This window comes from Lichenostomus cassidix, chromosome 6, assembly GCF_008360975.1.
Source record: "Lichenostomus cassidix isolate B80296 chromosome 6, HeHo_3.0, whole genome shotgun sequence".
In the NCBI taxonomy this organism is placed as follows: domain Eukaryota; kingdom Metazoa; phylum Chordata; class Aves; order Passeriformes; family Meliphagidae; genus Lichenostomus; species Lichenostomus cassidix.
Genome location: NC_139487.1, coordinates 13,410,132 through 13,425,500, shown reverse-complemented (window position 1 = coordinate 13,425,500; position 15,369 = coordinate 13,410,132). Strand labels below are relative to the sequence as shown.

At 56.3% G+C, this 15,369-nt stretch overlaps 1 protein-coding gene across 2 annotated transcripts; it reads left to right on the top strand.

Annotated features, from left to right (window-relative positions):
* The first annotated feature begins 10 nt into the window (after positions 1 to 10).
* On the top strand, positions 11 to 15,314 carry MMS19 (MMS19 cytosolic iron-sulfur assembly component). Of its 2 annotated transcripts, XM_085065043.1 has the most exons (31): positions 12 to 170; positions 3,819 to 3,867; positions 4,603 to 4,703; positions 6,201 to 6,286; positions 6,708 to 6,782; positions 7,335 to 7,404; positions 7,598 to 7,726; positions 7,938 to 7,999; positions 8,279 to 8,365; positions 8,678 to 8,752; positions 9,031 to 9,108; positions 9,408 to 9,546; positions 9,905 to 10,059; positions 10,233 to 10,311; positions 10,562 to 10,687; positions 10,994 to 11,075; positions 11,418 to 11,515; positions 11,886 to 12,023; positions 12,258 to 12,413; positions 12,649 to 12,748; positions 12,892 to 12,994; positions 13,104 to 13,178; positions 13,307 to 13,433; positions 13,516 to 13,616; positions 13,691 to 13,747; positions 13,857 to 14,043; positions 14,156 to 14,238; positions 14,339 to 14,503; positions 14,584 to 14,643; positions 14,764 to 14,864; positions 14,938 to 15,314. In XM_085065043.1, exons 1-31 carry the CDS (start codon positions 62 to 64, stop codon positions 14,963 to 14,965), a joined length of 3,081 nt encoding a protein of 1,026 aa, XP_084921169.1. In that variant the 5' UTR covers positions 12 to 61; the 3' UTR covers positions 14,966 to 15,314. The 2 variants fall into 2 exon arrangements, with proteins under 2 accessions (XP_084921170.1, XP_084921169.1); XM_085065044.1 differs by lacking the exon at positions 14,339 to 14,503 and having other exon boundaries at positions 11 to 170.
* The last annotated feature ends 55 nt before the right edge of the window (positions 15,315 to 15,369 follow it).

Genomic DNA, 15,369 nt, shown 5'->3' with positions numbered 1-15,369 from the left:
CGCCCCCGCGCACGCGCACGGCGGGGTGGGGGGCCGGGCCGCGGCCCTGCGCGGGGGTGTCATGGCGGCGGCCGGGGCCGGGGCAGGGTCCGGGGCGGAGGCTCTTGCCTCCTCCGTCCGGGACTTTGTGTCCGGGCAGCAGGACGGCCGCGCCGCGGAGGTGGCGGCAGGTAGCGCGCGGGGGCGGGGCGGGGCGGGACCGGCCGTGGGCACGGCGGCCGGGCCGGGTTGGGCCCGGAGCGGGCGTGGGCATGGCCGGGGTGCGGCGGGCGGGTCGTGGCGGTGTGGGGAGGGATTTGGGAGGAAGCGTGGGGCTGCGGGGCTGGGCAGGGCAGGGTGTGGAGGCGAGGGACGGAGCGTGTCCGTGGGTTGTGAGGCTGCCGTGCCGGGCAGGGCACGTGGGAATGGGTAGGGTAGGGTAGGGTAGGCCCTGCAGCTCGGAGCTGACAGGATGTGCGGTAGGAGTGGGAGAGCAGCGAGGGTGAGGGACTCCAGGAGCGAAGCAGATGTGGGTGGCACAGAAATCGACAGTGGGAAGAGAGTTTGTGGCCTTGCTGAGGTGCTGTGGGAGGTGAGCGGTGCAGACTGCCCTCACTGTGGTTTCTCTCCCTTTCCTAGCAGGGCTTGAGGCATTTGGTTCCCTCGGATAATTTGTCCTTCTGCTTGGAACAGCAATTGGGTGACTTTATAGCATTGGGGAAGTTACACCTTCAGGAATGTGGCTTTCTAAGGATAAGGCAGCACTTTCGTGTTTCTAGGCAGTGATTTCAGCATGTTTTGGGAAGGAGCTGAGAGAACAGAGAAGGGCTATCGATATATGTTACATTTCACAGAGGGGTAGCTTATAGACCTTTCCCAAGGCCTGATAGATTGTGAACTGCTCTGTAGTGTCTTGGTAGGGAGATGAGCTGCCAAAACAGGTAATCCAGTGGCCCACATAACATAGAAATGCCAAGGAAATTTGGAGGAATTCACTAAACTGTGTGACATTCAAGATGTTGCAGCAGAGTTGCAGTCTCTGACATATTTGGGATAGAGTGGGAAAGGATAATGTTACAACTGCTGTTGTCACCTGATGTCATGTTACGGAAGTGCCAGGAGAAAGCTTTGTCTCTTGGAAGAGATACAAAGGGAATCGCCCCCCCCTTTGCTCCCCCGCATCCCTTATCAGCTGTGTGGCTCTTGTGACAAACCCACCTTCACAAACAGGGGGGCTGGCAAGTGTCCCTGGGCCCCTCTGACCTCATGCAGAACCACACATCAGAAAGGATTAAATTGCGTTATGTATCCTTGAGCAGAAGGGTAGCTTTTTTCTAAGCTCATGGCCATCGTGCAATTGCTGTAAGAAACACATTGAGCTTCCCCCATGTGTTGCTGAGGACTAAAATGAATGTAACTTGGCAAGTGGCAGAAAGGCCTTGGTGCTGTCACAGGCAGCTTGGGCTGCATGGGTCAGTGGGTGGTAGGAGGAGGTTGAATTCATCTTTCTTAAAATATAGGGAGAGAAGGATATTGCTGTTACAGAATCCATTACACATTCCCTGTGAATGTTGTGCTCACATTTTGAGGGTGTGGGGGAGACAAGAATGGAAGGCCTCCAGAAGTGACTAATACCTAGAAGTACACTGTGTGAAAGGGGGACAGACCTGCCAGAAAAGGGAGCAGGTTGGTTCAGAGTAGCAGTGCAGCATAGGGTGAATGGCTTGCTTCTGTTTAGTCTCTGCGAACTACAGGAATCCCAGAATAGGAAGGTCGCCCCTCCTGGTAAAGGGATTCAAGGTGCATAATTAACTTTGGGGTGTATGTGCTGCTGCCAGATGTGGAGGCAGCAGTTTCAGGGGCTCACCACTGTGCCTGCCGTGCTGATGAGGCAGGTCCAGTTAGCTGTGCTGGCGCTCACGCTGTGGCCTGTGCGGTGCTGCCCTCAAGCACACCACACTCACAGACTGTGCCGGGGAGGGGTGACCACATCATGTGAGGCGAAGCTGGTCACACTTGAGTCTCTGAGAACAGAGGGAGCTCCCTTGCTGAGCCGAGCAGAAGAGCTGCTGACCTTGCTGCTGCTAACCACGGGGAGCATCAATACCTGGCTGTGGTTTGGCCATCACACTGCAGCTCTTTCCTCTTGAGTAGGGAACCAGAAGCTTTGTGTAGAGCTGCTTTTGGTCTCTGCAGACACAGAGAGGCAGAGCACTTGGCCGCAGAGATGGTGTTTGTCTCAGACCTTTTCCATGATGGAGCACAGGCACAAGGGCTTTTCATGAACTTGCAGAGTGAGATATTGGGATGCTGGATGTGGAAGGGTCATCCAAGTTCTCTCTGCAGCCCACTCTGCTTTGGCGGGTGCACAGCATCTGCTTGCTGTTTCAATGTTGTTATTCTGCAAAAGATTTTGCCAGCACGTTATGGCTGTCTCTGAGGGCACCCCCGTTCAGTTTGTGCCTGTCAATTCCGAGACCCGCTGGGCTCTTCTTCCACGCAGCTCCCCTTATCTGTTCTGTCCCTCACTTCAGGCTCCTTCTCCCTGCTGTGCCAGGCAGGATTGAAAGCTCTATCTCTGGAGTTGGTGCTGCCTGCTGTCAGAACATACTGTCAGAAAACACTGTCATACCATCCCCAGAGACAGCTCTGTGATGAACAGTGTGACTTAATACTGGAATTAACTGCTTAAGAAGAGCTAGTAAATGCTTGCAACAGCAGGAGACGCTAGCTGGAACAAGGCCTGGGAAAGCCCAGAATGAACCTTTTTGGGCTTCTGAGAGAGTGACTGCCCTATTAGTTGTGTAGATTCATCAGGGCAGAGAGGTAACCAGGGCCTTCCAGAGTGTCCAGAAGTGCTCCTGGGCAAAGACAGCAAGTCTCAGTGACTGCAAGGTGATTGGGGTTTTTTGTGGAGGAATGCTGTTTTGTCCAGGTAGAGTGAGGGGTGCTCCTTGTTTCCCAGCAATGTCCCTTGATAACTGAGCTGCAGGTTAGGGGTCTGAAAGGAAGGCAGTCCCTTGCCTCCGACCCCATGTCTGACCAGAGGGCATACACAAAGCTTTCCTTCTGGAAAGGTGCCACATTGGCAGTGGGTGGCAGGAATGGAGAACCTGCCCTTCTGCCAAGGTTCTTGTAAGGTGCAGCAAGCAGGTCCTTACCAAAGCCTCCTTAGGAGTGACTCTTCCCCCAGTTGAATTACAAGAATATGGAGGCAGGAGGTGAATGAGGCAACCTGGCAAGGTGTCTGAGTCATAGTTGGAAAGAGACTCCAGGAATCCCAGCACTTTATCTTCCTCTGACCACAAAGCTGCCTTTCTCCCTGCCCTCCATCTTGGAGGAAGTTTGTGCAGGTCTTGCTCAGCACAGCATGGTGATGAGGGAGCCAAGGTGGGAAGCTGAGTGATCACTGGTGTCTGGACTGTTTGTTAAGCCAGTTCTCCCTCAGGAAGCACCTGGAGAGCTGCCCTCTGTCTCCCCACAGCATGCTCACATTAGAGAAGGGGGTTTTAGTATTGCAGCGAAGTGGAGCAAAGCGAGGCTTCTCTCAGGAGCCACACATACAGCCAGGCTGCATGGAAAGGGTGAGGCAAAGTGCAGGCAAGTTCTCCCCTGGCTGTCTGCTCTCAGCTCTGAGCCAGTCGAGGCAGCTCTCAGTCTCAGAGGTGCTTGCAGGCAGGGCTGCAGGCAGCTCCACCAAGTGCATATGGCTCCCTTGGTGCCTAGTGAGGCACTGACCAGCCTTTCCCACTGTAGTGCTGGGATGCTTCCTGGTATCCATCTCCAGTATTGTGCCTACATAATCTCTTTGGTTCACTCTCTTTACTTCCTTTTTCCAGGGGTGAAAGATGGAAGGTGGACAGTGCTGCAGCTTGTGGAAGCCCTAGGGTAAGAAAAGCCTTATGCATATTGTACATTGGGTAAGGGCCTTAGAGGGGACATTCCTACAAGGAGATGCAGTTTGAAGGGAAAGTGTGCTCATCCAGGATGAGCTTCAGGGCTGGTAGACACATTGCAGCATGCAGAATGTTATCTGCTCACAGCATGGGGCTTGAGCAGTGCTTTGCCCTTCCGGGACATGAGAGCTCTTTGGGAAAGAGCAAGGCTGGAGCAGCTCTTGATGCTCTCCCAGGACAGAGGAGAGATGTTGTGGCAGGCCACAAGCTGCAGGGCACTTCTCAGGGGCTGTCCTCAGCAGGAGCTGCCTGATCACACAGCTGCACAACACCGTGTCACAGGTTGGATGGCACTCAGCTTCTGCTTCTGTCTCCAAACTGGCATGGCCTGGGCTCGTTTCTCCCAAGCTGGGGGCTGGGTTTGCCTCACTGTAAGAGGCTTTACCCTTTTTGACCGTTGTGATCTTGGGAGCATAGTGCAAGAGCAAGTCCTTATGTCCGACTTGAGAACTTGGATTTCTTTCTGCATGGCTCTGGGCCTGAGTGCACACGAGCAGCATGGACAGGCAGAGAGGAGTCTGTTCCCACCCTGCCAGCAAGTCAGGCAGGACTGGGCACACAGAGTGGCACCTCTTTGTTTTTGTAATGTGCCTGCTCAGAATGTGCTTCCTGCTTGGGTGTCCCTGCTCACAACAGGCTTCTTGGGCTTTCTTCCCCCTTGGCCTAGGTTTTCCCTGGAGAACACAGATACTCGGACGCGAGGACGAGGCATCCAGCTGTTGTCACAAGTCCTGCTCCAGTGTTACTCCCTGCTTCAGGAGAAAGAAGGTAGGGGCTGTTCTGGCCCTTGAGTGATTGTCTGGGGACAAAGCCTGTGTCATTAAAGTGTCTGTCCTGCAATTGGCAAAGGGATTGATTTAACACTGTGACAACTTTGTATATGTCTCTAAGAGTCAAAGTCCACAGAGGGCATGAGGCTTTGCACTGCAGCCTTTTTTCCATGCTCACGACACAATTCAGGTCGCTGTCTGAACACACCAAATCCCTGGGCTGCAACTGAGGCCCCTGACAGTGTGTGGGTGTTGCACATGCAGGTGTACTCAGCACCACGTGGGACATGTTGGGGACACATCTGTATGTCAGAATCCTTGGGTGATGATTCAATGCAGGAAGACTGTCCTTCACACATCAAGTCACACTGCAGCCCTGCAGCCTGCAGGTTAATTCAGGAGGAACCCTGAGGCCTGGGTGGAGGGGAGATCAGTGTAAGGATGAGAATGGAGTGGGGGACTGGCATGGGAAGAGGAAGATGCTCTGTTCATGGAAGGAAGGAGGTCTGGCTCTGTTAAATGCCCCATAGCAGCTGGCTGGCAGCAGGGGAAGCCAGTAAGTGCTAACAAGCTTTGGCTTGACCCTGGGCGCCTTGCAGATGGGAAGCTGAACCTATGCCAGCGGGCTGACTGGACAGGGGGCCCAGCTAGTAAGTAAGGTGGAGGAAGGGGAGGATGGAAGTAAAAGATGCTTAGTCCTTGGCTTTTGGCACTCTTTGACTGGAGCCAGGCAGGGCTGAGAACAGCTGTGCATAGAGCCTTATCTACTTGAGTAGTTGGAGTCAGGTGTGATGAGATGGGAGCTGGGCAGCTCTGGAGAGGCAGCCAGAAGTGGAGAGGTTCAGTGGGGATGCTTGGCAGAGCAAGGAGACTCAGGGCAGCTGAGCAAGGGGAATGAGCTGGGTTAGAGCCTCGTGTCTCTGCTCACGCAGTTCATTTCTCAAGCGCTGCGTCAGGCTGCCTCCTGGGGGGCTGAGTTTCTCCAGCAGCTGTGGGCACAGGATGCTGCTAGCTGGCTCTTCCAGTCTGCTTCCTGCTACCACTCCCCAGGGCTGGGGTGTGCAGGCACCCGTGGCCGTGACTCAGGCACCAGGAACGTGTTGTGGAGCCAAGTGCGAGGAAGCTGGAGCTCCTGCCCCAGCCCTGTGCCCCACCCCATGACATCCTCCAGCCTCTGCTGAGCAGACTGCCGATCTGCTACTGGTGTCTGTACCCACATGTCTGGACATGCCAGGGCAAATGCCTCTTGGGTAGCTCCTGCACTCCTGCAGCGGCCAGAGGTAGCTGCTGCCCTGCTGCAGTCAGGCATGGGTTGCTCATGAGGAGAGGGCAAAGGTGTTTGAGCCAGGTGGGTGCACCCAACAGTGGCAGTTCATCCCATTCACCAGTGCAAAATGTGCTCGCTCTTAATCCGTCAGCTTGTGCTTGAGCTGGGGCCAGCACCCAGCAGCTGTGTTTCCTGGGGCCAACACGCTTTGGTGTCTGTTTCTGACAGTGCTGCATCTGGTCCTGTTCTATGAGAGCCGGCTACAAGATCATCACCTGGTGATCCCCCCAGTGCTCCAGGGACTCCGAGCGCTGGTGAGCTCACATGCCCAGGCTGCAGTGCTGGGATGCACTCCAAGGCAGTGTCAGGGAGGTGCAACACCTGGGCATGGGTTGGAGCAGTGTCAAGCAGGGCCTGGCTGGGCTGTCAGCCCATCTGGCAGCATTGCCCTGTCTCCTCTGTTCTCCTGCTGTGCCCCTTGCAGAGGAGCCAGGGAGAGGAGACTGCCTTGATTTCCTGCCCTGTGCTGGTATTGGGGCAAGGATTCCCTGACCATCCTGAGGAGCAGCACAGACGATGGGCATCTTGTCCTGTTCTGTCTGGGGCAGGGGAGGGGAGTGGTGAGCTCTCCCTATTGTAGGAGAGGATCCTGCAGCCTCCTGTACAGAGGCAGGAGCTCTGTTGCATGGCTGCCATCATGGTATTCTATTCTTGCTTTTCTCTTCTTGTCCCCAGAGCATGTGTGAGGTGCTGTCCCCAGGACTAGCAGTGTCTGTGCTGAAAGCCATCTTTCAGGAGGTACATGTGCAGGTGAGCAATGTGATTTCCTATCCTCCTGTCCTTGATCCCTGCTCCCTGTGTGTATGGGGATGGCCTGCCCTGAGGACTGGCCACATTCAGCACGGTGCAGTGCTTCTGCAGAGCTTAGAGACAGCTTGGTGCACTCCAGAAGAGACTGTGAAAGACAGCAGCCACAGATCCTGTTTGGCCCTTGTCCTCTTATTTCTCAGCCCTAGGGGAATGATTTCCTTTTGCTCCAGTCTCCAGGCTGTGTTTAAGTGCCCCCAGTCCAATTCTCCTTCAATTTAAGATTGTTTATGCTGTCAGTGCCTTGGGCAGCATGTGTAGCCCTGGTGTGACTGATGGTGCATTCATGCAGTGATGGACACAGTCATGTTCAGTTGCCATTGCATAGGCATGTGCACACTTTCATGTGATAAATGCAATCTCTGTGCCAGGAAGCAGCAGCTGAGCTGTTGGGGGCCTTGCTCTCTCTCAAGGGCATGTGCTGCCTGTAGGGTAGTGGGTAGCTGTGCTGCCATGTGTAGAGGATGGTTTTGATTGGTCTGCTTCTCCGTTCAGTCCTTGATGCAGCTGGACCGCCACACAGTCTACAGCATCATCACCAACTTCATGAACACCAGAGAGGAAGGTGAGGGGGAGATGCCAGAGCCACTCTCAGATTGTTGAGGCTGGGAAAATTACTCACTTTTGCCTTCTCTGAGGGCTCTATGGCTCTGCCTGGGAGAGTTGGAAAGGGACTGTGGGGCAGGGGAAACTGGGCTGATTTACTGCCATGTTGGTGAGGTCTGATGTCCTGCTTCTGCTCACACTCCTTTCTGCAGAGCTGAAGGGCCTGGGTGCCGACTTCACCTTTGGCTTCATCCAGGTCATGGATGGGGAGAAGGATCCCCGCAATCTGCTGGTGGCCTTCCAGATCGTGCGTGATCTCATTGCCAAGGACTATGCCCTGGGTGAGCCTAAACCTGCCATGCAGAGCTGACTGGGAGACATGTCCCTTTTCTTTTAGCCGTTGGAGGGATGGCTCTTGGGTCTGACCAGGCCTGGGGTGGTCCCAAAAACATTTTAATAGCTGCAAAGCCAGCCTGTTATGGGTGCTAAACATAGCTGCTGTGCCATTTTTGCCCAGTATCTTTGCTCATTCCTTCTCTCCTCTGTCTGCAGGTCCCTTTGTGGAGGAGCTGTTTGAAGTTACATCCTGCTATTTCCCTGTTGATTTTACTCCAGTGAGTGAGTCTGCCCTGTGCCACAGCCTATTCCTTCTAGTGTTTTCTTAGGGGGTTGTGTCTCCTCCAGGGAATGGGATGAGAGGGTGGCCAAGAGTCTTGGCTGGGCAGTGTTGAGCTGTGAACTGTGGTACCCAGGCTGACAGGCTGGTGCCAGGCTGGCTGCAGTGACTGGCACTGGTCCTGCCTTGCTGGAGATGAGGTGATGCAGCCTTGGCTGATGGCTGTATTGGGATGTTTCCTGACTGGTGGGTGACCTGCCCTCTGCTTCCTTTCCAGCCCCCCAATGATCCTCATGGCATCCAGAGGGAAGACCTGATCCTGAGCCTCCGGGCTGTACTGGCTTCCACACCCCAGTTTGCTGAGGTACAAAGCTCCTTGGGGGTTCTTGAGCATCTCACTGTTCCCTGAGCACAGGCTACCTTTCATAGTGCTGCAGCTTTTGCTGTTACTCTGTGGGACGGGAACAACTGGGACCAGGAACTTGCACTAGGGCAGCCCTGTCTCCTGCTAGGGCTGGTCTTGGGGAGGGTGCTGACAAACACCCTGGGAAGGGGCTGTCTGTTGCAGGTACCCCTTCACTTCTGCTCTCCTGGCAGAGGCTGAGTTGGCAGCCTTGCTGGGCTATGGACAAGGTTATGCAAAGGGTGGTCTAAATTAAAGTGCCTCTCTCTGCAGTTCCTTCTCCCTCTGCTTATTGAGAAGTTGGACTCAGAACTGCAAAGTGCTAAGCTGGACTCCCTGCAGACTCTGGTAAGGAGAGATCCCCTACTCACTTTAGCCCACAGCTGATATATGGCAATAGCAGCTGCCAGTCACCTCTGAGCCCTTCTCCCTTGCCAGCCAGAGACTCTCCCTTGCAGAGCCACAATTTCTAGAGTCCTGATTTGGCCTGCATCACTCTTCCCTGTTTTTCTCTTTCTTGAGTGATTTGTGCAGCTCAGCATGAGCCTGCCAGGCTGGGCATTGTCCCTGCACCATGTCCTGGTACTGGCTTCTCTGTGATGCTTTCTCTTGGCTCCCTCTTGCAGACTGCCTGCTGTGCCATCTATGGGCAGAAGGAGCTGCAGGAGTTCCTCCCCAGCCTCTGGTCATCCCTGCGCAGAGAGGTGAGTACTGCAGGGCTCCACCATGGCTGAGCTTCTGCTGAGCAGGAATTCCAACCAGACCAGGTGGGCCCCATATCTCCTGGCAGCCCGCACCTGTGACCTTGGACAGCCTCAGCTGGAAAGTGGAGGGGACAGGCCAGCCTTATCAGCATGTCCCTGTGGCTTGAAGTGCCATGCTGCATGTTCAAATCACGTGGGAAATGAGGCAGGAGCCTGAGCCCTTCAGCCTGCATTGGGAGCCTGAAGCCTGCGGTTGTTGTCAGCATGGAGTTCAGCTCGTCCTATGGCCTTTTCTGCAGGTGTTCCAGACAGCAAGCGAGAAGATTGAGACGGAATGCCTGGCTGCACTGCATGCTCTCTCTGCCTGCCTCTCCCGCTCCGTGCTCAGCTCTGATTCAGAGGATCTGCTGGATTCCTTCCTCAGCAGCATCCTGCAAGGTAGCTAACAGAGAGACCCTGCCCCAAGCAGCTAGGCCTGAAAGCATCCTGCTAGGTAGAGATCTGCCCTCCTATTCTCTTTCAAGCCTCTTCTCTTGCTAGTCCTCACAGCCACTTTTGGCTTCTCCAAGGTAATAGGCTGCAGGAAGGGAGGAGAAGGTGATTGAGCTGCTTCCCTCTCTGCTGGAACTGTACTCTCTGTGCGCTTGGAGCTGTGGGAAGCTGCTCTGTTTGGGAGGCTGTGCTGCAGCTCAGAGCTGCACCCTGGCAGCACGTCCCAGCCCAGCTATCAGCTGTGTCCCTGCATGCGAGGCGGAGGAGCTCTGTGCTGCTGCAGCTGACACCCAGCCTATCTCAGATTGCAGGCACCATCTGTGCGAGCCCGACATGAAGCTGGTGTGGCCCAGTGCCAAACTCTTGCAGGCAGCAGCGGGTGCCTCCCTCCGCACCTACCACCGCATCACCCGCAGCGTCCTGCCCCTGCTGCTGGAGCAGTACACCAAACACACGCAGGTGAGGAGCACCTGCTGGCTCTGCAGGGTCTGGGGGGAGCAGGGTGTCTAAGGGGATGTCCTTCCCTGGCTGTGAGACCCCATGGGTGGCCTGTGGCCTTGCAGCACTGGGCTGAGGTGCAGCTCTGTCCTAGCAGTGACGGTGATCTGGGTTACACCTTTGTGTCCCTGCAGAGCAGCCAGAGGAGGACAATCCTGGAAATGCTGCTAGGCTTCTTGGAGTTGCAGCAGAAGTGGGGACATGTGGAAGAAGGTGAGGGTGGGTGGCCCCTCTGGATGCACCTGTGTCCCAAGGGCTGCTGGCTCTGACCTCACTTTCCTGTATGCTGACAGACAACTAAAACTCACTGGCCAATGTGGCTGCATGTGCCCCTGCCATGTCCCAGGGACCCTGCATGATTGGGTGCTAAATGCAGCACCCCAGAAAGGGTCTGTCAAGTGCTGTGATGATGGCTGTGGGTTACAGCCAGACACAGTCAGTGACTCCATGCCACTCTCTCTAGATGAAAGCACTCTGCTGTCGCTCCAAGCTCCGGTTTGCTCTGTGGTGTTCTCGGCGCTGACGGATCCCAGTGTGCAGCTGCAGCTGGTTGGGATCAAGGCACTGACTGTCCTGGGCTCCCTACAAGGTTGGTGCCATGTTTCCCTTGAGGAGACAGAGGGAGGTGTCACTCTCTTCTGAGAGACATGGCTGCCGGGACATCCTTGCCTGCAGCCTGTAGGTGCACAGGAATAGTGGCAGCATTTCCTACCCAAGCCATGAGCTCCAGGGACACTTGGTCTCTCTCTTGCCTGTTGGTGCTGGGCTCCTTGTGTCTCTGGCATTTGGTGTGCTGCTGCATTGTTGCTAGCCTGGTTGAGGGGGAAGGATCCTATCCACACCAGCATCTTTGCCTTTGGCCAATGGTAGCATTCCTCTATGGCTCTTGTTCTAGGCTTCCTATCTTCCTCTGATCTGGAGCTGGTTGTGGATCACCTCATCCGTCTCGCTCTGCATGAGGAGGATTCCCAGAGCAGGTGAGGGGTGGACTGGGATCACTGCTGTCACCCACACTTTGGGAGGAGGAACAAAGCCTGGCTTTGCTGCAGAGAGGGGCTGTAGTCTAAGAGAAGGCACAGGAACTCTCTGAACTAGAAGACTATGTGGGATAAACTGGAAAATTCATGGGCTGGAAATGAGAAAGTCTGAGCCTATCAAAGCTGAGGGCTCTGCTCTTCCTGCCTGACGGGTGAGAAAGGCAAGTTACTGAGAAATGGGGTTCTGGAGACACCTTCTGGCAGGTCTGTGCAGCTGGTGTACAAGCAGCCCTAGATTTGCAGTCCTTGAATCACCTTTTCCACTCTTTTTCCCTCTGGCAGTGAAGCAGCGATGGAGGCAGCTGGGTCCCTGGCCCCCACCTACCCAAAAGTTTTCTCTGGACACATGGTACCGAAGCTTGAGGAGGAGCTGCAGTCAGGTAGGGCTGCGAAAGGAGTGGTGACTGGTTTTGGGGTAAAGCTTTTCCCATCCCTATTGGGCTCCTGCCAGGCAGTGGGGCTGTGCCACATGGTGTAGGTTGTGGTGACTGACCTTGAGAGATTCCCAGTGCAGGCACTGTGTACTGGCACAGGGAAGGCTGTGGCTGGGCTGATCCTGGCCCATGTGTGGCCAGGATCACCCTTGTGGGAAAGAGCTGCCCAGCTGCAGACCAGGCAGAGTGCTTTGAGCCTGGCATGGGCTGTGTCTGCTGTGCTGCTTCACCACATCCACCCTGCTGGGGTCTGGACCCTGAGGCCCCTTGGGTGGGGTGACCCTAGGTCCCCCTCTGAGGTGTGTTTCCTCTTCAGAGCGGGAGGAGAGCTGTCACAACCACCACTCCTTGCGGCAGCGCTGCCTGCAGGCCCTGGCAGCCGTGTCCACCCACACCAGCATCGTGAAGGAGACTGTCCCTGTCCTGCTGCAGCATCTCCAGAAGGTGCAGAAAGGTAATGGAGCTGCTGCAGGCAGCTCCACAGAGCATGTCTGGGCAGGAGCTGCCTCTCTTACCGGTCATGGCTGGGAGAGAGCCAGGATGGCAGTGGTGCAAGGAACCCACCCCTGGGCTGTGAATCCCACTGGTGGAGTGGGAGTCAGAAGAACTGCATTGTCCCAGGATCCTGGTGCACATCAGGGGGCTGGGTGCTGAGGCTGTTTGGTATGATGGTGACTGTGTCCTGCAGGAACCGAGGCTGGGAACACCCAAGACATGGTCTCTGTGTGCCAGAGCCTGCACCGTGTGGCCCTGCAGTGCCAGCAGGATGCAGAGAGCTGCTGGTACTTCCACCAGGCAGTGGTGCCATGCCTGTTGGCCATGGCTGTGCAGGCAGCCATGGAAGGTAAGTGCAGGGCTGGAGGGAGAGAGGGGAGAGCAGGCAACTCCCAGCCTTTCAGGGGTCCCTGATCCTGCAGTCAGTGCCGCTGCTGATGCCTTCTGGCACCCGTGGCCCTCCAGCTGTGGGCTCCACTGCTCCCTGCCACTGTTGCAGTCTGGTGTGGGTTCAGGGGGCTGTGCCTGCCTCTTCCCTCTGAGCAGCAGGCTCCAGCAAGTTCCATTTCTCCCGCTACCTGCAGAGAGCACCCACACACTGCCGGGCAAGGCGCTGCTGGAGGAAGAGGTGCTGGCTGCCATGATCCCAGTCATCAGCGCTGCCACCACTCATCTGAGCCCTGAGTGAGTGATGCTGGATGCTCCATCGTGGGGAGGGAGCAGTCTGCATGCCCCCTGCTGCTATCTGTACAGGGTGACCCTGTGCCTCTTGGGAGGTCCTGGTGACCCTTCCAGAACAGCACATTAAAATGTCTCTTTTCTCCTAGGCTGGCTGCCCAGAGTGTGTCTCATGTGGTCCCCCTCTTTCTGGATGGAGAGGTCTCCTTCCTACCCCAAAACAGTTTTCCTTGCTCCTTCCAGCCTTTCGGGGTGTGTTTGGTGATTGGGGCTGGGGCACCAGAATGGGCAGGGAATGAGGATGCTGGCACAGGCTGGCAGCAAGGACTGTGATGACATGGGCATTGTTCTTCCCTCACAGGATGGGGAGTGCTTGGAGGCACAGAGACGCCTGGTTGCCCTCCTCATGGCCTTCGTCTGCTCCTTGCCCCGCAATGTACGTTGGTGGGGAGCAGGGTGGAGGAGCCCTGCCTAAGCTCCCACCATTCTCTGTCCATGCCAAGCTCCATGGTTAGAGGGAGCAGCTGCAGCCCTGGGCCGTAACACATTCTGTGTCTCTTCCAGGTGGCAATCCCTCAGCAGGAATGGCTTCTCCGGGAGCTGCTAGCATTGAGCTGTTCCTGTAACTGTCCCTTCACGGCCACCACAGCTGCCAAGTGCTTTGCAGGGCTGGTGAACAAGCACCCAGCAGGTAAGGGGGCTGGGGCAGATGCCAGGGGTCCCTGCCTTCTGTTGGCAGGGGGAATGGCTCAGCTTGTCCCTTCTGTCCCCAGGGCAGCAGCTGGATGAAATCCTGCAGCTTGCAGTGAACAGGATGGAGCCCAGCCTTGCAGAGGGGCCCCGCCGAATGCAGGCACTCACTTTGCTGCTCTGGGTAAGGTCTGCCCTGGATGAGTGGGGCAGGGGGCTGGGGGACCCAGCCTGGCACCAACTGTTCTGTCTGCACAGGTAACCAAAGCCCTGGTGCTGCGCTACCACCCCTTGAGCTCCTGCCTGACAGACAAGGTAAGTGGTGGTGGGGCTGGGTGATGTCTGAGAAACCTGCCTTGCTTCCCCTAGCTGGCTGAGGACCCCAGCAGCAGGGCAGTCTGTCTCAGGGCTCTCTCCCTCACAGCTGCTGGGCCTGCTGGGTGACATGGAGCTGGGTCCTGCTGCAGCTGATGGCTTCTCCCTACTCATGGCTGAGTCCCCGGACGTGCTGCACAAGGGCTGCCATGCTGACGTGCGCATCATGTTCCGCCAGCGCTTCTTCACTGACAATGTCCCCAAGCTGGTGCAAGGCTTCCATGGGGCTGGCCCCGGTGAGTGGCCACCCCAAGCCCAGCCTCACCACTCCTGACCCATTAACCAGGGGACCTGAGCCAGCATCCCCTCCTTCCCCTGGCTGCTTGTAACTATCTCTGCTCTCCACAGATGTGAAGGCCAATTACCTGAAGGGCCTGTCCCATGTGCTCAACCACCTCCCCAAACCTGTGCTGGTGACAGAGTTGCCCACAGTAAGAGCCAGCCTGGGCAGCAGGCAGGGTGAGCTGTAACATTGCAGAGTGCATGGTTTGAGGTTAATCATGATTCCTGTGTTCTTCCCTCTCTCTGCAGCTGCTTTCCCTCCTGCTTGAAGCCTTGTCCTGCTCAGATCGTGTAGTACAGCTCTCCACACTGAGCTGCCTCCACCCACTGCTGCTCGAAGCTCCCCAGATCATGAGCCTGCATGTCGACACACTGGTCACCAAGTTCCTCAGCCTCACCTCCAGCCCCACCATGGTGCGTGCACCCCCTCCTTCCTCCCTGCTATGCCCCTTTCCCCTTCCCCGTTGTGCTGCCCTCATCGCTGTCTGTTCCAGGCTGTCCGCATCGCCGCCCTGCGCTGTGCTCATGCGCTCACCAGTCTGCCCACAACAGTGGTAAGTTGTCTTGCAGCAGCCTGCTGCCTCCTCCTGCATGTAGAGGGCAAGGGGGTCCCAAACCTCCTGGGGAGCAACCAGCATCCAGTTCTCTCACAAAGAGCCCCTTCTGTCCTACAGCTGCTCCCATACAAGGGCCGAGTTATCCGGGCACTGGCCAAGCCTTTGGATGACAAGAAGAGGCTGGTGCGGAAGGAAGCAGTGGCAGCACGTGGAGAATGGTGAGTGTGAGAATGCTGAAGGGGTGCCACCATGTAGGGAATATGGCTGACGGCACCATCTCTGTCCCCACAGGTTCCTGCTCGGGAGCCCAGGCAGGTGAGTGCCCTGTGTCCTCTCCCTGTGCTGAACAACAGTCTGACCAGCGCCTCGCTAACCCGCCAAGTCATCTGAGCGATGCCACGGACCCTCCGGATTCTCGGAGCCCAGGACTGCCCTAAGTGCCAGGGCTGGAGCGTGCAGGCCAGCAGACAGCACCCCTCACTGCAGTCCCTTCCCAGCACCTACAGCAGGGGAAGGAGCTGTGCTGCTTGTGGCTTGCCCACCCTCTGCTGCAGCCAGGGTCAGTGATGGACAGACCCACCACATAAGAGTTGAGAGGACAGGTCTGTGCACACGTGTGGTGTGTGACAACCCATGTGCCAGAGGAATAAATATATCTGTTTTGATAATGCTGAGGGTCTCCACGCAGCTCAGGCTGGATCCTCAGTGCTTTTCTGTATGTTG